The 27120-nt window shown below is 34.2% G+C and overlaps 1 protein-coding gene across 6 annotated transcripts in view; it reads left to right on the top strand.

Annotated features, from left to right (window-relative positions):
- PLEKHG1 (pleckstrin homology and RhoGEF domain containing G1) overlaps positions 1 to 27120 on the top strand; it is a 261599-nt gene that overhangs the window by 145512 nt on the left and 88967 nt on the right. For 4 of the 6 annotated variants that reach the window (XM_074309560.1, XM_074309558.1, XM_074309559.1 and 1 more), the window contains one exon: positions 17435 to 17970. In XM_074309560.1, the coding sequence (XP_074165661.1) occupies positions 17545 to 17970 (426 nt within the window). In that variant the 5' untranslated portion in view covers positions 17435 to 17544. Of the gene's footprint in view, positions 1 to 10095; positions 10209 to 10264; positions 10309 to 17434; positions 17971 to 27120 lie in introns of those variants that run through there. The other 2 variants (XM_074309561.1, XM_074309562.1) reach the window with 2 other exon arrangements.

Genomic DNA, 27120 nt, shown 5'->3' with positions numbered 1-27120 from the left:
ATAATTCTGCAGTTTATTCATTAAAAACCATGTGGAAATATGTTAAAGATAATTAATAGGGTGGCAAACTAAGATAAGTAGAACAAAAAATGATACTATAAAAAGAGTTTAAATCGTCAAATACAAATTAATATTTTCTCTCTTCCCTCCTCCTACCACACCAATATGTGTATGTGTGTCTGTGTCTGGGTTACTATATTGCCTTCCCAAATTAGAATACAAACTCCTTGAGGGCAGGGATGTCTTGTATTTGTACACAGTACCTGGGACATAGTAAGCATTTAATAAATGTTTTTTCATTTAAAAAAAAATACATAGTGTATGTATGTATACATGTATATGTATGCAAAATAGTACAATATAAATTATAATAGATACAAAGCACTTTATAAGTTTCAAAAAAAAAAGACCCCTTCTAATGGGGGACAGGAGATCAAGGAAAGCTTCATGGAGGAGGTGTATGTGAATTGACTGGAGAAGGATAGATAGGATTTTAATGGGCATTCTGTATAATGATATAAAAAAAAGGCAAGAAAGCAAGAAAACTTGATGAAATAGAGTGAGTTCTATATTCTAAATTAGCAAAGTCAGTTCTTAATCCCTTCTCAGATACTAAATTACCCATGTTTGACCACATGCAAGGCACTTCATTTCAATGAACCTCAATTTCCTCATCTGTAAAATGAGAACAATATTTTTGCAGAGATTCCAGGCTGGTAACACCATTCCTGCCTAGACCAATATTTCATTGACATAGGAAAGTAGCAGACAAAGAAAGTCTCTCCCAATGCAGGTCTGCACCTTCTCTGTAACTAATCTTCTTAGAAAGCCACCCAGAATATTGAAAGATTAAGTCAATGTAATGCCAGGATGCCAGGATGCATTAGAAGCAGGATTTGAATCCAGGTCTTGATTTTCAAGACTCGCTTTCTATCTATTAAAATACACACTGCCTCTCATCCTTTACCAAAAAAATTATTTTTATTTCTTAAGTTTCTCACAGCAGAGATTTTGTTATGTTGACTTTTTGACCTAATTATATAGTTAGTTCAAAGGAAAGCTGGAGTTTTTTCCTTTGTTCTTTTCCATGTAAACATCTCTTTCCATTGTAATTCTCTGGGTGCTGGGAAGTAAGTTAAATGTTTAGAGCCAGAAAATCTTTCAACAGATTCTACTTCTAGCTTAAGGAGCAATTAGTTAAATTGGAGAAGCAGAAGTCTTCCAGCTGAACTTGCTCTCCACACTTTTTCCTCTGTGGCCACAAATGGAAGAAAATTAGAGAGGAGGAAGTAACTTAATTTAGTTTTGAGAGGTAACATTTATGTATGGAAAAATGACATTGATAATGTACCTCTAAATTTTGATAGAAGCTCAATTCACACAGGAAGAGGGGATATCAATGTAGACCAGTATGTTATTTCCCACTGAAAAAAATGTTCTACTCATTTAATTATAAAATTTTGAAAACAAACATAAAAGTACCTGATCAATATGATAAATATGTATCTTCTAAATTCTGGCCACTCAATGGAGAGTAAAATGATGTTATTAAATAGCTTCCACAGTACTTAATTTTTACAGATACTTTTCTTCACAACAATCCCATGTGGTTACCGTCACTGGCTAATTGCATGATCTTTGGCAAATTAACTCTCTGGGACTCGGTTTTCCTCATCTGTAATATGGAAAGAGAAGAGACTAAGAGGGTTTCTTGGGCTCCTTTCAGCTCTTAATTTGAGATCCTATGATATGTGAGTAGCTAATAAAGGAAAAGACATGGAGAGAGAAAAGCCAGAAGTGAATTCTGACATTTATTAATAAATGCATTTTTAAATAACTTCAAAAACCTTTAAGAAAGTGAGAGACAGTAAAGATTGTTGGGACTGGTAATGAAAACTGCTCTAATTCCTGCTTTAAATTTGGAAGCAAATTTGCCTTACAGGGTGTTCCTGTAATCCTTCTGTTTCCTCATTTCTAACACTAACAAAAAAGCTAACTTCCTGTTCTCATTATACAAAGGAAAAAGGTGTAACTTTATGGAGTGACACCTGCATCTCAGGTCCTTTTAAGATATTGATGCTAAAACAAAACAAAACAACTTTAGAGCTGATATTTTTCATAAATTTTTAAAAATCTCCAGTTCCCACTTAAATGAATATATTTTATATTCTTTTAAAACAATATTATGATGAATGTTTTTAGTCATGAATGAATAGTATGTATGTCCTAGAATCTGTCAGCGGAAAAAAATGTGTTTCTAAAAACAGTTAGATTCTTATTGAGATAATTAGCTAATTGTACTTGATACTGGAGCACTGACCTCAGTGTCTTTAGAGACAGTACTGATACAAGTTATTGAAAGCAAGAAAGCCTATTTATAACCTATTGTGGGCACAGCTTCTAAAATGGTCTGGTTCAGAAATAACCAAGGCTCGATTTCATCATCTCATGAAATAAAGACCAAAGTATTCCTATAAAAAGGATGAACTGAAAAATAGAGCTAATGATTATCAGTGGGAAGAGGAAAGATCCCTTGGAGACATTCCAGTGACATGATTCCATGGTAGAATGTGAGAGTATTTCAACTTCAGTACCATTATTATTGGATCTAATAGCATTGGATTTCATTGCCAAACAATAGTGTCATACATGGTAAGGGCAATTCTTCAATTAAGTATAAGAAGAAAGGAAAAACAGAACAGGTATATATCTTGACCATGGTACAACAAAATTGTATGGAACTTATTTCTTATATTTTGACACAACTTGGCTAAATGATAAATGAGCCATTATTGAAAGATCATTGCTATCATTTCAGGTGGTCGACTTCTTCAACATTACCAATTATTTAGTTTATAAATGCTAGTATTGATAAATGGCTAACAAGGCACTTAGTGCTTATGCTTCCCTCCTTTTCCATCTAAAAATACTATTTCTTTAAAAATTGATTTATAATGACTATAAATGTGATTTATTCTCTTATTTCCTATAAAGAGAATCATAGAATTTTAAAGCTAGAAGACACCTTTGGAGATTATTTAGTTCATCTCCTTGTCATTACACATGAGGAAACTGGCATCCAAAAAAGTGAAATGACCTTTTTAAGGTCACAACACAACAGAACCAGGATCTTCTGGGTACCAAACCAATGCTTCTTCCATTCTATCATTCCAATCAGTGCCTTCATTTCATGCTTGTAAAATTTAAATCATACCAGAAAATACATTTTACTGTTAAAATAATAATAATCACCTTTTGAAAAGATAAAAGAATTCAAGTTTTTCACACATATACCTGATGGTTTATCTTTGGCTTAGATTATTTACAGTTCTCTTTATAGATTTTTTTAAAAAAAGTTCTGCAATGCAGAAAGTTATTAATAGCCTACAGAGCACTTTCAGTAGAAATGCCACTATGTCCTTCAGAGGCCTTGAACATGAATGTATTTCTCTTTTGCATGTCATTGACTTTAAGAGCAAATTAATTTTTTGTCAGATTTTAGAAAGTATGATACTTTGGCATTACCTATTTTTTCTCTTTAGTAAACTCATACTAAGAAATTTAATCTTTATTTTTAAATCAAATTTATAAATAGTAGTTAGCTTATAACCACTACTTTTAGGAAGATTGCTTTCTATCTTAAATTCTGAAAAATTATAATAATCCTAAAGAAGTCAGAAGATAAGAGATTTTTAAGGTGCTTATTGTACTGTGAAATTGAAATCTTCTATAATATAAAAGATAAACAATCACTCAGGATATTAAATGCTAACAGCAGTCTTTGAGTCTAAAAATTTTAGGAGCTTTTCTCAACATTTGTTATACATTAAGGCTGGGGGAACCTCTTGTGTTTGGTGTATGGGAGAACTTGGACAAGGCTTATATGGGATGGGCAGGCATGGATGGGTTGAGATCTGCATTGCTAGAGGGAATACCCACATCAATGAGACCACAGATCTAGTTAAGAATCTTGATTATTTTGAAGTAAGAAATGATGATCTAAGTTCAGGATGCAAACAGGGCTATGTTGGTATTATTATGTTTAATTTTACAGATTTTTTTTTAAAAAAAGTTGTACATGATAGGGATTCGTGGATTCATGTCTAATTATTTTTCCCCATTCTCTGGATATTGAACTGTTCATATTTACTAAAGTTTAAGTCCTTCATAAAAAGAAAAAAATTAAAACATTTGTAAAAATTATGCATTGACCCACTAAATAGGATCATAGACAAAATTGGGCCTCACTTTCCTCAGTTCTAAAATAAATAATGTAAAGCATTTCTTAGATCCTTAGTCCAGACTGCTTTTCCTTGCTATGCAGAAGGAACCAAAACTCTTCCTCTAGCTAAACTATAAATAAAAGACAAAAATAAAGAATTTAGGGAATCTACAGTAAAGGGGGGAAAAGATTAAAATCAATTCCAATAGATAGTTATGGGTGGCAACTTGGTGCCTGAAATGGACCTATCTGAAGCTGAACTGGGTTCGAGTTCTACCTTAGTATGATGTTGAGTGAGTCATTTAATATCTTTGAACTTTAGGGGTTCTATATCACCACTGACCTGAATCCTTCTTCCTTAATATATGTCCTTCCTTCACTTCCTCCACCTAGTGGTAGTGCTCACCATGAGTTACTGTAGTAGTCTTTTTTCCTGACAAGCCTGGGGGAAAGAAAATCTTAAGGTCATTTTCATATTCTATGGTTCTACAATGCTTCTTAGAACCTTTGAAGGATGTTTGCCATTAGCTCTCTGGAAACATCCCTTGTTCTCACAGATGCTTTCTTTCTTGGAAGTTTCTATTAATTAATTCTGGCTTCTGTTAAATTCTGTTTCAATTTATAATATCAGAATTAATAACAGGATTCACCTGTGAATCCCAGAATAATTTTTAAGAAACTCAAAGAGGAATAGCTATAGATATTCATACCCACAGGCATAATTATAGTTAGTAATCACATGTTTTTGGAAATCTACCAAAATGAGGATGGGCTTATGTAAAACAAGATTGTTGCTCATGGGCCTTTGGAAAGGATACAGCTGATGTCATGGTGTGCTCTTATATCCTTGGAGAGCATCTCCTGCCTCTGATACCTACTGACTGGGTGACTCTGGCCAACTTAACCTTCCAGTGCCATAGGCAACCCTCAGGTTCTTAAACAAAGATCCATGAACTTAAAAAAAATTTTAATAACTCTACTTCATAGTAATTTGTTTCTTTTGTAAAATTTATATTTATAATATATTTATTTATGTATAATATATTTATAATAATAAAATTTCATATACCATAATGTTATAATTTGTAATAAAATTTTATTTTCTATATTTTAAAAATTGATTATTCTAACAAGGAGCTCATAGGTTTTATCAGATTGCAAGAGGGTTCCATGACACACAAAAAAGTTAACCCTTGCTCCAAGACCAAATTTCAGAGAAGATGCCAATCTGCCTTGACTAAGGGATTTTCCTTATCTAGTTCATGAAATCCCTAAACAGTTTGATATACAGATAAGCTATAAGATACATAAGAGCAGAGACTTCCTTGTTTAAATGTTCTATCTCCTCCAACCAATACCATAGCACTTTAGACAAATTTGAATCAATTGTGTCTGACTCTTCATGACCACATTTGGAGTTTTCTTGACAAAGACCCTTCTCCAGCTCATTTTACAGATGAGGAAACTATAGCAATAGAGTTAAGATATTTGACCAGGATCATATAGCAATTGTCTAAGGTCAGATTTGGACTCAGGAAGATGTCTTTCTGATGTCAGGCTTAGCTGGCACTGTATCACCTCCCTGCCCATCTTTGTACTAACAGATGTTAATAAATGTCAATTTCTTCTGCGTTTAGATATTTTGCTTCTCCTTGATAACAGACAATCTTAGGGTATTCAAATCAGTTTTGTTGTCCTTCTTGTACCTGAGTCTCATGTTCTGTTGATTCCATGACAGTGTGCCCTCAAGGTCTAGAGAAACACATGCTGGGGCTAAGAGATCATGTAGTATTATTAGAAAGTCATTTATATAGAACGGTAGATCAGTGGAACAGATTAGATACAAAGGACAAAAAAGGGTACATCTATAGCAATCTAATCTTTGACAAACCCAAAGATACCAACATTAGGGACAAAAATTCATTATTCGGAAAAAAACTGTTGGGAAAACTGGAAATTAGTATGGCAGAAATTAGATATGGATCCACACTTAACACCATATACCAAGATAAGATCAAAATGGGTCCATGATTTAGGCATAAAGAATGAGATAATAAATAGATTAGAGAAACAGAGAATAGTCTACCTCTCAGACCTCTGGAGGAGGAAGGAATTTATGACCAGAGGAGAACTAGAGATCATTATTGATCACAAAATAGAAGATTTTGATTACATCAAACTAAAAAGTTTCTGTACAAATAATACTAATGCAAACAAGATTAGAAGGGAAGTAACAAATTGGGAAAATATTTTTAAAAGGAAAGGTTCTGACAAAGGTCTCATTTCCAAAATATATAGAGAACTGACCCTGATTTATAGGAAACCAAACCATTCTCCAATTGATAAATGGTCAAGGGATATGAACAGACAATTCTCAGATGATGAAATTGAAACTATTTCCACTCATATGAAAGAGTGTTCCAAATCACTACTGATCAGAGAAATGCAAATTAAGACAACTCTGAGATACCACTACACACCTGTCAGATTGGCTAAAATGACAGCAACAAATAATGATGAATGTTGGAGGGAATGTGGGAAAACTGGGACACTGATACATTGTTGGTGGAGTTGTGAAAGAATCCAGCCATTCTGAAGAGCAATTTGGAACTATGCCCAAAAAGTTATCAAACTGTGCATACCCTTTGACCCAGCAGTACTACTACTGGGCCTATATCCCAAAGAAATACTAAAGAAGGGAAAGGGACCTGTATGTGTCAAACTGTTTGTGGCAGCTCTTTTTGTTGTAGCTAGAAACTGGAAAATGAATGAATGTCCATCAATTGGAGAATGGTTGGGTAAATTATGGTATATGAAGGTTATGGAATATTATTGCTCTGTAAGAAATGACCAGCAGGAGGAATACAGAGAGGCTTGGAGAGACTTACATCAACTGATGCTGAGTGAAATGAGCAGAACCAGAACATCACTATACACTTCAACAACAATACTGTATGAGGATGTATTCTGATGGAAGTGGAAATCTTCAACATAAAGAAGATCCAACTCACTTCCAGTTGATCAATGATGGACAGAAATAACTGCACCCAGAGAAGGAACACTGGGAAATTGTTAGCACTACTGTCTATCTACCCAGGTTGCTTATACCTTCGGAAGCTAATAATTAATGTGCAACAAGAAAATGGTATTTACACACATATATTGTATCTAGGTTATATTGTAACACATGTAAAATGTATGGGATTCCCTGTCATCGGGGGGAGGGAGTGGAGAGGGAGGGGATAATTTGGAAAAATGAATTAAAAAAAAAAGAAAGTCATTTATAATATTATGCTACATAACCCACATTTTGCATCTGTTCTATGCCAGACATTGTGCTAAACAATGAGATCTCTGCCATCAAAGAGTTTACAAAATGGTAATAATTAAATTTATATAATGCTTTAAACAAACATTTATATAGTTCTCTAAATTATAAATTTAATTATAAGTTAACATTGATGTAGTTCTTTAAAGGCTTACACTATACTTTCCTAGCAACAATGTGGTAAAATAGTTAGAATAACTATAATAAATCCATTTTTGATGAGAAAAATGAGGTTCCTAGAAGTTAAATGACTTGCCAATAGTTTTATTTTTAATTAAGTATCAGAGGTAGGAGTTTCAAGCCAGATGTCCCAACCTGAAGTCCAAAATGCTTTTGCTGTCCTCCCAATAGTTTGGGAAAAAACTTACCATGTGAAACAATTAGTGAATAATTACATGTTAAACTGTGTGGCATAGACTATAAATATAATTAGGAGTTCAGAGAAGGGAGGGAACATTGTAAACTGGAGTGGTTGGGGAAAGTTTCATGAAAGAACATGGGATTTTTAAGTAGGCTTTAAATAAGAAAAGAGAGGAAGAAGAGATGATTGGATAGCGTTAATATCAGACTAGTCTGAGCAAAATCAGGGAGAGTAGTCATAAGATAACAAGGGGAAATTTAAAAAAAAAAAAAAAAAAGTAAGACCTAAGCCTTTAGGTTCCACTGGCTTTTATCAAATGAGCATTATTTCTTTATTATAGGGTCAGCAAAAAGTGGGTTTAAGACCTATCTCAAACACTCACAATGATGCTGAGCAAATTACTGAATCTTGTTGAGCCACAGTTTCCTCATGTGTAATATAGGGGTAATAATAGGTCTTACCTCCCCAGGTTGTTATGAAGGTCAAATGAGATAATATATGCAAAGTACTTTACAAATCTTAAATCCTATATAAATGATGCCTACTATTATGTTATTCACATAAAGACAGTCTTTGGTGGTATTTGGTCATCTTTCAGACATGTAAGGGGTTTTCTTGACAAAGATACTAGAATGGGTTGCCACTTCCTTTTCTAGTTTGTTTTACAGATAAGGAAACTGAGGCCAACAGGGTGAAGTGATTTGCCCAGGGTCACTAATAAGTGCCTGAGACTAGAGTTGAACTCAGGTCCTCCTGACTCCAGGGATGGCATTCTCCATTGTGCCACCTACTTGCCCCAAATACAATCTACATGATGCCATGATGATTAGCAGTTTCAGTCTAGCTGTTAAAAATCAGAGAACGGTGAACCAAACATCATCCATAACACACATTTCCCTTAATTGTTAGATCAGTTTTCACCAAAACGGTTTATCCAATAGCCTACTAATGTAAATATTCATTATTTGAGGGTTGATATATGCAGTTGTTTGTCAGATGATGTTGCTAGCTTATAAACATTTTAATCATTCTACTTTAATAAACATGGTTTACATGCTAACTCTAATATATTTACTTATTGTTTCAAGAGAAGCACCTAAGTATTTATTTTAGCCTTAGATGTTTATAATAAGTCTGCATGAGTTATTCTTCACATTGATTTCTCTGGGATATTAGGACCAAAATAATACACTTTTGAATTTCTGAAGTCCATTTAATTTAAAGAATTCATAATATTTTGTGTATATAGAATTAGGATGGATAAATGGATATGAATATGGTTGTTAAAGAGAACACATTAATTGTGGAAGTAGAAAATCAGAGAAGGAAAATAACCTATCCAGTAAGGAATCAAAGGCACTTGTCAACATTTGACCATTACTACTACACAATCATCAGAAGTGAATTTGTGCTGATCTTTCTGCAGGATATCTTGGAAATAATGTTTTTTCTTTATAAATTACTGCAAATATAAGGATTAATTGAAATCCCTTGAAGACAAGAGTTTAAAATATTTTCCTGAGAGTTCAAGTAGTTTAACTTTACACCTTGAAAAAATGAAGAAAATGTTTTCCTGATAAAAATCGATGAATATGTAACATATATTCTATATGAAACACTTATGTACATTCAATATGGGTGCATATGTGTGTATATACATATTTCTACATGTATATATGTAGAAATCTCCAGAGATTCTTAAATAGAAACACGTCACTCATGTGCTCTTTTTATTTTAAATAAGTTAGCTGTAAAGCTCAAAAAGATTCAACTCTGTAAACAAAAAAATTGGAATTACACATGCATTTTGCTTTATTTGCTTAGTACTTTAGTGAGAATTGTGTTGCTGAGCCAGGAAGGTAAAGCATTAAGAATGCTAGGCGAGTGTATTTGATTATTTGATGTTCCTACTGCACAAAAGAATAGAATTTGCAGGGTGTTGTTCAGTGAAGCATTTTCAAGTTACCCACAGTGGTGTCTATTGTCCTGTTTCTGAATTGAATGATGTCATGTTTCATTTAAGGCTCTTAGTGATGCTGGAGGCTGTGGTCTGCACACTGGGGGTGGAGGGGGTGCTGGGGGGGGAGAGAATCAGCGAGAAAGTTGCAAATCAGGTTTCTGCGAAGCCTTTGTGTTTTAGGTTTTGATAGATAAAAGCTGACTCATGCAATATTTCCAGTGAAGGAGCTGCACGGACTAGTAAAGGCTTCTCATTTTACCTGAGCTGTGCGAGCCCTCAGTGAGGTAATCTGTATCAGCTGAAGGCAGGGGATGTGTTTGACTTCAATGGGATTCAGGTAAGTGGGGAATTGGTGCAGAGCCCACTGCAGATATTGAGAGGGATTGCTGTTATCCCGCGGCAGGGAGCGAGCTGGGACTGGGAGACATTCCACAGTGGTGAGAGACTGTCGCGGAGGGGTTTCTTCTTCTGCACATTGAGGGGGGTGGGGATGGGGGGACTGAATGGAGTGGGATAGAGATGAGTTTCCCCCGAGGGAACAGAGGATTCAGCCTTAAAAGCGGCTTTGTAGAAAAAGCTATTCTGCGAATGGAATTAGGCTCTAGGAGGTGGATTCTCTTTCTGGGATGAAGTCTCTTGTTTGACTTTCCTTGTTACCCAGAGTTCAACTGAAGTATCTAGACTTAGCTGTGGTTGCTTCGGGGGTGAATCAGCTCCGTTAAGGAAGTCTCATTAAACCGAAGCTAAATGTCTCCGTTGGCTTTCTTTGTGAACTGCCAGCAGGACAGCAGTTCTTTAAATGGGGGGTTGGAATTTTAGCCTTGGTTTGGGATTAGCAGCAAGGTTCAAGCTAGAGAGTTACTCTTTGCCAAATGGGTCCGATGTGAGACTTTACTTTTAAATCAGGTGGACCTCCTAATAGGCAGTACCCAAAAAGGCAACTTTGACTACTTAGGGACACTTGTTATGATGCGCTCCAGTCCGAAATCGGGGGCAGGAGTGTGTGGTAAGACTAGAATTAGGACTCGGTGCACAGGTTTGATTTACTATCATTTACTTTCTTAGTTGTGTTCTTTCAGTCTGAATGTCATTAAATTCAAATATTCACATTTTTGTGCCCAGACATTTAAAAGTATATATTCTGATAGTTTAAAAAATAAATATATTACAATTTAAAATTTTTGCCAGAAAAGTAGAAGTGTGGTTTTAACTTTGTTCTTTTGGAAACTGCTTGGTAACTTGGTTAGTCCAAATGAAGTTCAACCTACCTTATGCACACTATTGTGTAAATTTCAGCCCAAAGATCAACTTGTTTTCACATCATTATAAAGGTGTTGTGCTGATTGCTCAGAGTCAAATGATAAATGAGAGAGAGAGAGAGAGAGAGAGAGAGAGAGAGAGAGAGAGAGAGAGAGAGAGAGAGAGAGAGAAGTTAAGATGGAGTGTCTATGTGAGCATTTACTATGTGCCAGGCACTAAGCCAAGTTCTGGATACAGTTTGATTTTTTTATTATTCAGTCTGAAATTAAAATTCATCTTTATGTCTTTGGTAAAGATGATGGGATTTTTTTTATCTTCAAGACTAAGACTAAGTTAATTCAATTCAGACATCGTTTATTAAATGCTTACTATAGACAATGCACTAAACTATGTTATATTCCATTGGTTATGGAAGGAGATGCAAAATTTGGACATTAAGAGTAAACACCATGCAAATAGACACTTTTTCATTCTTTGTATTTATCTTAAGCCTAGCACAGTGCCTGTAACTTAATAGGCATTTAATAAATGCTTGTTAATTGATAAATAAATTAAACATAATTTGAGGAAAGACCAGAGATATAACTAGTGTTTTTATTTTATAGAGGGCAAGTAGTACAGAGTGTGCCTTCAAATAATCTTCTAAGATTGGGGAAAGAAGTGTGGAGAGAAACCTGACAGCTGCAACAAGGGAAGGAGTACTGCGTTACCTAGAATAGGAGAGAACACTAGCTTCCAGCTTTCCATTGTAACTCACTTTTGTTACCAACTCTGTTGTTTATTAACTGCTAAGGAAAGTCAGTGCCTTTCAGCACCCTCTAAATTGGACTTCTCTCACTTTGGTACCTTTCTCTTTGCCTTAGTTAAAACTCAGGAAGTTGATGGGATGCAGCATCAGAGATGAGACTTGGAGATGGAGGTGGAGGCGATGGTAGAGGACATATCAAGTATAATGGAGTTGCTGTTTTTCGCAATAATAGCTCATTGGTGGAAAATACAAACATGCAATCACAAATTTTTCTATTGTTGCTAAATTGTTCACACAAAGTTATGAATTGGAAGAGCTGGTTGTCTAGTGCAATCTCCTCATTGTTTAGGTGACACAATTGAGTTCCAGATCATTTTATCTTTCATAAAATGAGTTCTCTTCATAAAATGACATCTCTTCAATTTCTAGCTCTATAATTCAATGAAATTATAAGTTCTTGATGAACTCTGAGTACTTTTGGATTCCCTCCTTGCGTCATAGTGCAGTTTTTTTTTTTTTTTTAACTTTCATCTAACCAATATGACTTAAATAGTGTTATCTATCCACAGATAACAGTTTTTGGTTCTTCCTTTGATATAATTCCTTTAGAGTGGAATAGTCAATTCTTCTGACCACTTTGTTATAAAAGGAATATCATCCTTGTTAGAATTCCTTTAAAAGTGTTTCTTGTCATCTTTGTATTTATTGCTATTTACTTCTTTTCCATTTCTTATCAGAGCTGTGTATTTCATGCAAGCTCCAGGAAGGTGGACTCATCTTTTTGTACAAAGAAGAATCAATCTTGTGAAAGGAAATGCAAATAAATTTCAGTGTTAGGAACAAAAGAAATCTTAGAGATGATGTCTTAAAAATGTAATACACATAAAAATAAGCACAACTTCGTGGAGATTTAAAAAATTTTTATTCCTACAGAAGACAACACAGAAGATATTCATCACATTAAACAGCATTTTAAGTTAAAATTCAGTCAAATAAATGTTCTAGGAATTCTAGCTTCCTCGTGTTTCTGTGACAGTGTTCTTTTCCTCATTCTTCTCAGCTCTCTCCACATTATTCTCTGTTCTTTCTTCATTCTTCTCTGAAAACTTCCAGTTTTTTTGGCTACTTTCTCTTGTTTCTCTTTCCCCCAAGTTGGGCATCTCCCAAGTTTCTAGTCCTAGTCCTCATCGCTTGTCCTACTTCCTATACTGCCTTGGTGATCTCATCTACCACACTCCCTTTGTGACCTTATCTGCTCCCACATCCTCAAATATCACTTCTATATGGATGCCTACTAAATCTCTATCTCTAGTTCTTATGTCTTCCAATACATCATTTTCAATAGCAAGCAAGCAAACATCAGAACTTATTTGGCCTGTTAAGCCTTAATGTTACTGAAACCTAATTCATCTTTATTCTAAAATCTTTTCCCCATTCCCTGACATATTTCAATCACCCACCCCCAAAACTTTCGATTCTTCTTTAATTTTTTTTCCTTTTCCTCATCACCCATATATAACCAATGGTCACATTCTAGCATCTTCTCCTGTACTATCATAGCTCTTGCATTTGTTCTCTCCTCCTTTCTTCTTTTCATTTTTTTAATCCCCAATCTGTTGAATCTAGCTGAATCATGAGAAAGATCTTCAAAATTATGAAAATTTTAGACCTGTACTTGACTTTAGAATTCTAGCTCAGTTTCCTCTCTTTTTCTTTGAGGGTCTTAATTACTTTAAATTTAAAGTAACTTCCCCCAGAATCCAACATCCAATTTGTACTAACTCAAAGGGAGAATTGATCCCACATTTTCCAATTCCTGGTCCAATGTGTTTTTAAAATAAATTTTATTATAATAATAAATTATTATTTTACAAACCTAATATTTCATCCATATACATCCCTTTCACAGATAATGATTCCTCATAAAAAAAGATTTTTATAGAAAAATAAGAGAAGAAAATCAATAAAATGGGTAAATTTACACCTCCCCTTCAAAATCTGACTACATATGCAATGTTCCACACTAGTGTTCCTTCTATTTTTACAAAGGAGTGGGGTTGGGGAAAAGGGATTTCATCATATTTTGGGGAATCAAGCTTGTGGGGTTTTTGGTAATTTTGCACCATTTATTATAGAAATTTTCTTATGGTGGTTCTTTCCATTAACATTATTGTTATTTTATAATGTTTACTTTCAGTTTTACCACCCTAGCTTCCTTCTTATCATAAGAGCCAAAAAGAAGAAACATAGCCCTTTTTATATTCTTTTCCCTATCACAAATAAAATATCAGGCTTACGGGCTTATGAAGTTTTCCTAATTTGTTTTGTGATGTGTCAGAAAGTTCCCAAAGTATAGTGGTTGAGAGAGGATATCAAAGAAATCTAGAAGCCACCTATGCTCTCAGCCTTATTATTGGGGAAGAGTGAATCACCAACAGGATAATATAGCCATCTACTTTCCCTCAAAACAAACTCCTTTCACCCTTTTTCTTCCTCTGTAATTATCTGTCTGAGAATATGACTTAAGAATGACTGTGGAAAATCAGTGGTATAGTTAACTTGCCCCTAATAGCACAAACATATATCTATGCAAGTTCATCACACTATATTAACAAACTAAATGGAAAAACAACTTTGATATCCACCAAGTCCTCAGATCACTGCTAGAATTTAGCAACTGCTCTGAGTTTAAATTTGCTCTCATCTCTTTCACAGCTTTGTTACGTTTCACAAGTTACTGAACTTCTATTTACTTGTTTCTTCAACTGTGTTGTAGAGATCATGACAGCACCCACTTCCCAGGGTTATTGTGAGGATCAAAAGAAGTAATATTGTAAGGTGCTTAGCACGGTGCCTGACACATAGTAGGTACTTAATAAATGTTTGTTGCTTTCCCTTACTAATCCTATTTTCCCCCCTCCTCTTTATCTCTCCTTAGCCCTTGCTAGCTATGTAGCTGGAAATGTTGGAAGGCAAGTAAAGAAGTAAAAATATCTGGGATCAAATTCCTTTATCTGCTATATTTGTTACCTCTCTACTAGACTAGTGAGAAATAATTGATGCTTAACTCTATAAAATGAAGGGATTAGAATTCTTTGAGTTTTGAGGACCCATCAGTGTTAAGTTGATGATAACCTAGTTTAGCTAGGAAATCTGTACCAGTTCTTTTAGCCTTTGGTCTTTATTTGTCTTTTATTCTTGAAGAAGTCCATGATATCAAGGAAGTGATGCTATGACATGCAAGTGAATTGAATTGAAATGTAGGAGGGCTGTGCAAGATCACCTACCTCACTTTCCCCTCCAGAACCAGATGGTCTTTTTAGGCTTTTTAAAATTTATAAAGCACTATCTTGTACAGACATAGCTAGATCAAATCATAAATCCTAGACCACACCAAAGTATACCTCAAACCAATATTTAGTTCTAAATAATAGCCATCTCACTGGAATCTATTACAGTAAGAGAACCAAGCTCTAGGCAAGGCTCCTTGAGGATACTTGGAGATCCACTTTCCTTCCTATAATAGAACCTACTAGAGTAGAGTCAGCAAGTAGTAATGGAGAAGACAGATCAAATGACAATGTCATTTCATTTTTTTTCTCCATTTGAACTACCCATGACTCTCATATTTTTTAAAAAATGGCATATACTTTTAACAAAATGTGTTTTCCTACAAGTGCATTTTGCACTGCTGTATTTTTGGATTTTTGCCATAATCATGCCGTAGCAGGCTTTTAAGGGAAAGTGCATTTAACTATGATAACTAATCCATGTTTTATAGACCATAAAATTGTTATAAAGCAAGCAGAAAGAAGATTACAAAAGCTTTAAAAAAAAATGTTGCAGACATACCATGTGGCTGTAGTTACTGGTAGAATACTGCATCATCTTCTAGGTATTTCTTTATTATTCCTTCCTTTGGAATCAAATACCACTTGTTTTCTTCATTTTATGTTGATAAATTGAGCAGTGCTTATGATGTGAACATTACTGGTCATTACCATTTTCACAATGAAATAAGCCATAATGCTTGTTAAAAAAAAAAAAAAGAAAGAAAGAAAGAAAGAAAGAAAAAGAAAAAGAAAGAAAAGAAAAAAGAAAAGAAAAATGTGGGATCTACAGGGACTTAATAAAGTAAAAATTGTTTGAGCTCTCGGTAGGTAAGCACCACCTAAAAAGGAGTTCTCTGTGATATAGCTGAAATGACCTCTTTGTTGCTGATAGAATTATGTTCTGGTTTTACTCTTTCACCTAATCTTCAAACTGTCAGTCAAACTCATGAGTTTTTAATGGAGATGTAAATAACTTTTTTTTGTTTTACCAAAACCATGAATGCAAATCAGAGTAAGAAGTAGACTACAATTCATTATTACATAAATCATGATTTTTCTTACAAGATTTTTCATCTTCTGTAAACTGGAATGTTTTTATTAAGATTGTTAAATAAGGACAGCTATCTGGCGCAGTGAATAGAGCATAGAATCTGAATTCAAATCCAGCCTCACACATTTAACACTTCCTAGTTGTGTGTCCTCGAGCAAATCGATTAACCCCAATTGCCTCAGCAAGAAGGAAGGAAACAAGGAAGGAAAGAAGACTGGTAAATAAAAGGATTGAAAAATGCTGAGATACCAAAGACAATGTTTTGTGTGTAATGGGAAATAAATGGTATTTTACCATAGTAATCCTTAGCAAATAGTTTAAACTCCAGAGGATTATAGAATATATGGAAAGGACCATAGAAATAATGAATGGGGGGAGGAGGAGTGAACTTAATTTGTAGAGTATTTGGGCTCTTAAATATATTTAAATTGATATTTATTTGGAACGATATTTAAATGTTCTTTTCTAAACATTATTGGTCCTGTTGCTTTAAAAAATATTTTTCCAAGTTTAGATAAATTCCAATTCAGTTATTAATTTCAACTATTCACATTAACCTTGTGAATTTACTCATTTAATTAAATATTTTAATAGCCATGAGTAAGGATTAGAGTGTTTTGGTTAAATAAAAATTCTAGTTACCCAATAATGAATATATTTATCACACAAAGAATATTCACTTTCTAAGAACTTAGACTACAACACAAAACACAAGAATAAATTTTGTTCAATGTCGTGTTCTTCTTTGACAAGTAATTACTTCAGAATCTTCTAGGTTAATTGCTATAAATGTCACTTCACACATTCTTTCAAAAGCAGTGCCTACTCTATATAGCATGTCATGCTAAAGGAAATATAAAATTTAGATGTCAGAGTTCCTGTTTTCATATGCAATTCAGTAAGAGAATAAAATACAAATGATTAACTATCAGGTATATTATATGATAATTGTATTAGAAAGTTGCCAAAACAAATATCTCATGAAGTCTGAAAAACAAGGTGATTATTGTATGGAAGATACTGGAGAAAGTTTCATGGAAGTGGATGGCAGGGACTTTTTCATATCTTTGTATAACTCTTCTCAAGGATACTGCCTAAGATTTTGGTTAGGACAAATTTTATTCTGCCCTGTTCCTTAACAATTTTATTATTTTTTTTATGTTTCCATTTAGATGAGTACCAGTTGCCTTTTCAGGCTTCTCCAGCTGTGACAGAGGTTACTGTTTCCAAGGTAGATTTTCACCAAGAGAAAAGACATTTCTCCTACCGTGGACCAAAGACCATGGAACTGTCAGACAGTGACCGACCAGTGAGTTTTAGCTCCACGTCCTCCTCTGCCTCTTCCAGGGACAGCCACTGTTCCTTTGGCAGCCGGTTGACCTTAGCTTCCAATGGCCATTTGAGTTTATGTAATAACCAGGATAAGGAAACAGGGGCCATAAAGCTTGAGCTGATGCCGACGAGGAGATTTTCCAGCAGTGAAGTTCGGAGGAATCCCCCAGAAGAGAAACAGAACATGGAAGAAAGTACTGAAAAGTGGCAGGGAGTGCTGAGGACAACCGAAGCAAAAGGAGCAAGTAATAATGGCACCCTCTCCCTAGTTGCAGAATCCACTACAAGTCCTAAACTTCTCTATGTAGATAGAGTAGTCCAAGAAATTCTGGAGACTGAGAGGACTTATGTACAAGATTTAAAAAGCATTGTGAAGGTAAGAGAATTTTTTTTTAAATGAAATAGATGTAACAAAGACTAATGCTACTCATATCGTAGAAATGACTTGAATTCCTCCCCTCCCCAAAAAGTAAGAATCCCTGTTGTCTTTTTATTTGGTTTATATAAATGTTAATATTAGTCTTGTCTTACTTATAAGGCATCCAAGGACCACACTAAACTTATGTTTAGAATAACCCTAATATTGCTACCTTTTGGTTACCTGTTAGAATCATAGTCAATGATGCTTCCAAGTAATATGTCTGTGCATACAAAAAATATTTTGCATTCATAAATCTTTCCATCAAAGGATCTCAAAATGTCAAATAGAACAGAGACAAAAAGTCAAGGTTGTACTTTGTCAACATTCAGAAAAAGGGAGACCGGAAGTCTCTTGACTGCTTGGTTGTTATAATCTTTTACTGTCTGGGTTATGCCATCTTCAGTTCTTTTTTGACCCAGAATCATTGACAGCAAGGGAAAACAACTTGGCCACTTTGGGGTATTCTCTTGCTGTTCACCTTTTAAGCTAAAAAAAAGAATTTATGTGAATAATTGAATCATGGGTAAACAGGTAAAAGAATAGATTTATATGAATAATTGAATTATGGGTAAATTTGGGTGAACCTAAGCGCTTATTAAATCCTTAATACAGAACATGGATCACTTTTTTGAGTTTGACAACAAATGGAATTTTTAAAAATATATTTAGTATTTTTTCCTCCAATTACATTTTAAAAGCAATCATCAGGATTCATTTTTGTGGGCTCTTTTTTATGTTATTTTATTTCTAATTTATGGAATGAAATAAACATTTCTATAACATCATACAATAAAAAGATGATGGTACATAAAATTGTAAATCTAATGTATACAACTTGCTATTCCTTTCAAATATACAATAAAATTATCATGTAAATTTTTTTATTTTTTTCTTATCCTTCCCCTTTACCCTAGAAATGACTACCATTAAACACAAATATGTGTATGTATATATATAAATTATCCTATAAATTCTTCTGTTTATCAGTTCTTTTCTGGATGCAGATAGCATCTTTTTTATGTGTCCTTGTTAGTTAATTTGGATAACAAATTGAATTTTAGGTGACAATGACAGGTTGATGCTGAAGCTGAACTAATATATCATCCAACTACCAACTTCTTTGACTTCCTTTCAGTCCCAACTAAAATCCCACCTTTTATAGGAAGCCTTACCCAACCCCCTCTTAATTCTAGCACATTCCTTCTATTAATTATTTCTTATTTAGCCTGGATATAGTTTACTTTGTGTTTGTTTGATGTTCTTTCACCATTGCATTGTAAACTCCTTAAGGGCATAGAACTCTTTTTTTATTCTTTTTGTTAAGCTTAATTCAATGTACAATACATATTAGGTGTAATAAAACATGACCAAGAGGTCTCGAGCTTTCATCCTATACAACCATATCATCTTTGTTGATAAATAACATTTGCCTGAGCGATACTGCATTTTATATTTTTACTCAAGTATGAGTCAGAGTGGATTAATTATTTGCTAATGAACACATCATCCACTAGAAAACTCTTAGTTTTCTACAAATTCTAAAGAGTGATTGTCTGCTAGTTGAATTCCAAAAGTGATAGAACCAGACTTTGCATGCTAAAAATAGTTATGACATAAATCTTCCAATAGAAATAGAAAAGCCAATTGATGTTCAGCAGAAACAATATGTTGTACCAAAAGTAGAGTAAATGAAGCCAATCTTCTTGAAATTTCAGCAATGATGTCATTTTTGTTTGAATAAAAATACCTATGCTATTGCCAACAATTTTACAAGCTCTTATGAAAAAAGCCACTTATGGTTCTCAAGACATTCTTTACTTCTAAGTAATTTAAAAGAAACTCTCTACCTAATAAGTTCTTCATACTGTGAGACAAAATGAGTTAATTGGAAAATTATTACATGTATTATTGGGTTTGTTAAAAATAAGTTGATAAACTTCAGATGGAAAGAAATTGTGAATGAATTTTTCAATCCAATTTTTCTAAAGACGTTTTATCTAAAATAGTGCCAGAACAATAACTAGGGCCCAGAAACTGGAACTTATTTCAAGAATGACAAATTAAGAAGACAGTGAGAACCCTTGCAATTTTTTAGCAGCATGGAAACAACAGAACTTCGCACCTAGTAATCAGAAATAATTAATTAAACTAGGAAGCTACCAGATGGTGGATTGGAGTTACAGGTGCCCAGTCTCTCTCACTCTTCCCACTGACTACTTTGTTTTGATGCTCCAAGTTTTTTTTACATTATTCATTTTAGTCTGCACTTGCTCCCATTGCAGATTCCTGTTTTTTGACTCTTGAGTGGTGCTAAACACTCCAGATATTCTGGTCTTGTTTCTTGACCCAGATGCTCATTGCCATGTTCCACCCAGATGTACTAGCTAACAGTGTTTTCAATTTAACAATAATCATAATTTGTTTTATCTGAATTGTTGCCAGGACACATAATCAACAGTTCATTCCCTTTACTACAAATAAATATGAGTTAAAAAAAAAAACACTCAATTCATTCACTCTGTTCTGGCCACAGAATAATGCATTGCTTGACCCACTTTAAAATAGTTTGCATATTTTTATTTTTAAAATATCCATTCTATTACATTTGTATAGTACATTGTACATTACAATGGTACTATTGTACATTACAAATGTAAACATAAATTTACATAATAACTTTATTATATATTTAAAAGGAATAGTAAGTTGTATGTAAAAGATTAATGAGGGGATGTAGGAAATAATAGTAGAGCAGGTATATAAAAATGTCATGAAGGGAAATAATTTTTTAAAAAAGGCAAAGCATTTGTGATGCCCTGGTAACTACAAGTGTGCTAGCTTTTGCTTCATCTTAATCTTTACAAATGTCCTTTATCCTCTCTGAACTCTTAATCATTTCCCAGAGGGGAAAAACAGGATCCCCAAGAACCAAGATTTATCCACAAAACTGTGTTTCCCTGACTAAAACAAAAGCAGTGTTCTTACATAGACTCACTGAAACTCCTAGGTTGGCAGATTAAGACCTGGGAGGTACCTTAGTGGCCATCTAGTCCAACCCTCTTTTTTAAAAGTAAAGGAATTAAACCACAAAAAGGTTAATCTACTTGAGCAGTCACATAATTAGTGTATGAAGTGTCATTTGAACCCAGTTCTTCCTGATTCCAAATGTAACACTTAAGATGCAACATTCTTTGATGGTCAATTTTGTTTCTGTGTAATAGTGTGATGGAGAGCTCTTTACATTTTTTACATTTTTTCCACTTTAACATATTAGTACAGATTTTGTCCTTCTGTTTTCCTATTCGGTCCCTTCCTCTCTCCCTCTTTCTCTTCCTTGTCCCATAGATATAGATATAGATATAGATAAGCATACACACAATTTAGATAAATGTAGAACTATTTACCTTTATTTTTCAATCTACATCTATATATATATATATGGTGTGACGTTTTTGTTTTTGAAAGATCAATAGTATTATAAAAAGCCAAATTAATTACAAAGGACATATGAAGGAAATGCTATGTGCATCCAGAAAAAGAACAGATAGATAAAAGTGTGTATAGAATAATTTTACATATATACATATATATATATATATGTATGTATGTATGTATGTATGTATGTATGTATTTGTGTCTAATCGTAGCCATGGATAGAGAAGTGAGGGAAGAAAAACAAAGGAAAAAATAAATTTATAAAACTTTATTATGTATTTTAAAGGAATAGCAAGTTGTATGTAATAGATTTTCAGTTTCATATGCAATCATTTTTTATTATACTATTTATAGAAATGCTTATTTAATTTATTTAATGCTTATTTAATTTATTTCATAAATTAAAAATAAAATAAATTTTAAAATTTTAAATAATGAAGGTTAAACTTTTTTAAAAGGTCAATATTTCAGAAAAATAATATGCTATTAAAATTAAAAATTTAAAGATCAATACCTAGCTCCTTTTAAAATTTAACCTCATTATTTCATTTTCTAACTCGTTTTATGCTGTTTATGTCCTCAAGGTTTCCTCTAATACTTCTGTTTTGCCAGCTATATATCTAAGGACAAACCTCAAGGTCAAGCCTCAACTCTAACACTGGCTCTATGAACCTAGGAAATTTCCTTTATTTTTTCACTGTCCTGGTCAGTTTGTAAGATTGGTAAGTTGTAGAACATTTGTCAGTCTTCATTGCCATTCTCATTGGAAGAATTATGAAATCAGAAGTCCAGATGCCAAATAAAATTTTTTAAAAGCCATATTCTAAACTGGAAAAATTATTGATCATAATCATCAACTTTGTTTACCAGTGGGATGATCTCATATGTTATATTCAAAATATACCTTTTTTTTTACTCTTTTACATAGAAATTATTCCTCAAAGAATAATATCCTTATCTAATCTTCATGTCTTTTTTTCTTTCTTTTCTTGATTTGTTTACTAAACTCTTTACTAAACTCTATCCAGTCAAGTTAAATGACTAGCTAAATTTGTTTAAATTGGTTTTCTTCTCTAATAAAAAATGCCTCCTTATTTTCTGTCATCTTATTTGTATATTTGTATATGTTTTTCAGATTTTTTCAGAAAGTTCTATATATTTAAAAGCAGTGACATTTTTATTCTCTGAACTAGTTTTGCAAGTGCATCTGAAGGTTAAATGATCATTTGGCATGATGTCCAAGCTGTCTACTCTGCCAAACTTCTGCCTGAGAATGACACTATATCATTTTATTTCACTGATGGCAACCAGGCTTTGCAATTAATTCTTTGCTGCCTCTTGCATTGAATGCATTTCACATTTGTTCCCACTTTAGCCAGAGGTAGAAAAAATTCATTTTAAAAATTCCCAATAAAACCTTTCTCCACATGTTGAATGACAGGCTTTTCTTCAATTGTGCCATTCCTTTGCACAATCCTATGACTTAGGATTTTCTAACTCGTTTTATGCTGTTTATGTCCTCAAGGTTTCCTCTAATACTTCTGTTTTGCCAGCTATATATCTAAGGACAAACCTCAAGGTCAAGCCTCAACTCTAACACTGGCTCTATGAACCTAGGAAATTTCCTTTATTTTTTCACTGTCCTGGTCAGTTTGTAAGATTGGTAAGTTGTAGAACATTTGTCAGTCTTCATTGCCATTCTCATTGGAAGAATATAGGCATATAGATTCAGACAAGCCCCCTCATTGTAATGCTCAGGCCTAGGGAGCTAAAGTGAGCGGTCTGATGTTACACAGATAGTAATCATCAGACATAGGATTTGTTTCCAGGTCCTTTGCCTCCAAAGCCACAGTTCTTTTCCCTGTGCCATCCTAGAAATGTACCATTAATGACTTTTTTTTTTTTTTTGAGACTGGATCTCACTATCTTACTAACCTGAAAGTGTAGACTGTAGAGCCTCCTCATCCACTGACCTGATCCTCAGGAAAGGTCTTGCCTGATCTTTTTTCAGATCTGAGCTTACTCTCCCCTCCTTCAACAACCTAATGGCCCTCTGCTCCCAGGGTTCATCACATGGATGTAGGATTGAGTGGAAATCCTATTGGTTTTAACCCTTCTGCAGTTCTACACCCCTCAATTTCCTCAGCAGCAAGGACTATAAAAGCATACCACTAGACTTGGTCCTTTAATAACTTCTTAGCAAGTATGATCTTTATCATATACTTGTCCCTTTGGGCTTCCTCTTTCCATTCCACTTCTTCCTTGCACTTCTGTAGAAAGAAGGAAAGAAAAAGCATTTTTGAGTGCCTACTATATGCCAGGTCCTGTGCTAAATGCTTTTTTTTTTTTTTTAAACTGAGATAATTGAGGTTAAGTGACTTGCCCAGGGTCACACAGCTAGGAAGAGATAAGTGTCTGAGACCAGATTTGAACTCACGTCCTCCTGACTTCAGGCTGGTGCTCTATCCACTGCGCCACCTAGCTGCCCCCTGTGCTAAATGATTTATAAAATATTCACTCATTTGATCCTCACAACAACCCAGAAGATTGGTATTATTATTATTATTATCCCCATTATAAAGTTAAGGGAATTAAATTTAATTCAATAAAGATTTATTAAGTGCCTACTATGTGCTAGGCCCTGTACTAAGGGTTTGTTGTTAGTTCATTTTTTTCAGACATTTGGAGTTTTCTTGGCAAAGGTACAGGAGTGATTTGCCATTTCCTTCTCTATCTCATTTTACAAATGAGAAAACTGAGGCAAAATAAGTGCTAAGTGACTTACCCTGGGCCACACAGCTAGTAAGTGCCTGAGTCTGGATTTGAACTCAGGTCTTCCTAATAAAGCACTAGCTGCTTCCCCACCTAGCTGCTAAGTACCTAACAAAATATTATATCTTTTCATCCTCACAATAATCCAAGAAGGTTGATGCTTTTATTATCTATATAATAGTTGAGAAAATTGAGGCAGACAGATTAAGTTCAAATCAATTAAGCACCTACTATGTGCTGTGCTAAGCACTGGGGATACAATTGAGGAAAAGGAAGATAGTTCCCTCTACTTGTGCTTGCTCTGTGCCCTCCCCTTCTTCACTTTCCTGTTTCCCTTTATGTTGTCTCCACATTAGACTGTAAGCACCAACCAGTGGATAGTGCCTGGGCAAGGGCATCTTGTATGGCAGAGTTGGAGGCACAGATGCAAATTCAATGGAATGGGCTTAGAGTCCAGTTCCTGCTCTGTGTGAAAGAAAGGCTTTGGAAGGAGTTTGGGACTGTCCAGTCCTCCAGTCAGAGGGTAGAGGAGGCAGAGGGCAGTGGTATCAATCAAGGCTTGAATTATCTGGACTGTGATGAAGTAGAATGATAGAGCTTATCCTGAGAAAGCCATCTTGTTCCCTGGAGATGTCTATATCAAGTACCTTCTTTATCTCTTTATTTTTTTTTGTTATTGTTGTCTTTCCCCATTAGATTATAAGCTGCTTGAGGCAGGAATTATCTTTTCTTTTTTATCTGTACCTCCAGTACCTAAAACAAGGTCTACTACATACTATAAGTTTAAATAAGTTTATGAACTATTGATCAATAGTCTCAATTTATTGACTATTAGCCAATAATCTCCTAATAAAAAGTTTTAAGTGAATAAAATAAATTTATAATAATTAAATATTTTTTTTAAGTTTATAAGACCTAGATTAAGAACTTTTGATCTAGAAGAAAGCTGTCTGAACACTGAGTAGAACTCCAGCAGAGAAAATTAGGGAAAACATCCATAAGAATTGCATAGAAATAAGAAAGGATGGATGGTTATTTGTGATCTGCACCATAGGAGGGAGAAGCCACATCAGTGACATTCTCAGAGCTGTCAAAACATCAAAAGGTTCAGTGCTTCATAGCACTAATCTTTCCAAATTACCTACCATACTCACTAATGTCATTGACTCACTAGTTTTTAAGTGACTACAATTTGCAGAAACTTGTATTAAGTATTAGGGGGAAATACACTATTTAGTTACACCCAAGCATTCTCCTTGCCCTTATAGAATCTATTAAGAAAGATCTGGCATGCACAATTGTCTTAGTACATAAAAGGTGTGAACACAGGCAGTGTGAGATTGATGGAAGTTTGTGGAGATTTAGTAACCAGATCAGGAAGCATGTGGTCAATGAAGGAAGGGCACAAGGTAAGATTATCCCCTTGATTGAACAGTCACATTGCCCCCTCTCACACAACTCTATTTGCTGAAATAAAAGAGGACCAAAAATTTCATTCTTATGAAATTAATAATTAAAAAGAAACAACATTTCTAAAAAGTGAATATTAAGGTAATTTTGAAAGAATTAGTTCCTTTGATGACCAGTCTTTAAGTTTTAAGCTCACATGATCATTTATAAATTGTAAAAATAAGCCAATCTTTAGCAGAGAAAGCCTGTCATCTTTCAGGGTCTTTCCCTCGTTCCTACTCCTGGCCTTTGTTCAGTCATTTGGAATTTTCTTGACAAAGCTATTGAAGTTCCTTCTCCAGCTCATTTTACAAACGAGGAAACTGAGGCAAAGAGGGTAAAATGTCCAGACTCACACCGCTAGTAAGTTTCTGAGGCTAGATTTGAGCTTAGGAACATGAGTCAGCCTGACTCCTCACCCAGCACTCTATCCACTGGGCAACCTAGCTGCTCTCTTCTGGGTTACCCTCCTGCACCTCTAGTTGAGGACTCTTTGGACAGTATTTACACTTAAATATTCTCTATTTTGACCAATTTCTTAATGATATAATGTCCTATGTTTGGCCTTATATCAAAGGATAGATGTATTGTCCTTGACATCTTTTGCTAAATCACATTGGAGCTGTATTGAATGAAAACAGCCACAGCTTCCTAATATATTTTGTAACCTCCAAATCAGAATTATATTAATAATATAGCAAAATAAATGAATGAATGAATAAATGCAACAAGGGATGCTTTCTGTGTAGATGAGGGAAGAGGAATGTATTTGGAAACTAGGGTGAAGTAAAAATAAAACGTATCAATAGATGTTAAAAATCTGACAACTTGTTATGAAATGTTTTTGACAAAGGACAGAAAGGACACGTTCAGCCTACCTACTGTGATTTGTTAGATATTATATTGAGTGTAAATGTGTCCTTTTTACCCTTGTAATTTTCAATGTCTGACGAAGCTTGAGGGAAAACTGTCCCAACAATTTCCCATTTATTGTATGATCAAATAGAAAGTTGATAGGGTGGGTGGAGAAAGAGAAAAGGGCTTTTCATAAACTCAGTTACTTGAAACACAATTGAAAGCCATTGTGTCATTGTCTTAGCTTTGAAAAGCAGGTGGTCTTAAACACTGGAGATATCAAATTAGAAGCAAAGAAAATCTTAGTTGTGAGAGGCAGGTCTTCTCATAAATTTGTAGGGAATGTAATTTGAGTGGAGAAAAGTGAGAGGAATTATAGAATTTCGTGAGTTTATCCAGGGATTGTAGAGTATATATTTGCTTACATAGTTCTAAAAGCTGGGTGTTTTTTTTATTTTATTTTAAATAAGGTATCTACTTAACTTATGACTGATTTAATCTTTAAAATGTTGCTGCAATCTTTTCTGAGTTTCTAGACTTCCTCATGCAACCTGTGAAAGTTGGAGTTTTGTCCTTAAAAAAAAAAAAAAAAGA

The sequence above is a fragment of the Sminthopsis crassicaudata genome, chromosome 4, assembly GCF_048593235.1.
Source record: "Sminthopsis crassicaudata isolate SCR6 chromosome 4, ASM4859323v1, whole genome shotgun sequence".
Taxonomy (NCBI): Eukaryota; Metazoa; Chordata; class Mammalia; order Dasyuromorphia; family Dasyuridae; genus Sminthopsis; species Sminthopsis crassicaudata.
The sequence above is the reverse complement of the archived record's forward strand: the minus strand, read 5'-3'. Positions and strand labels throughout refer to the sequence as shown.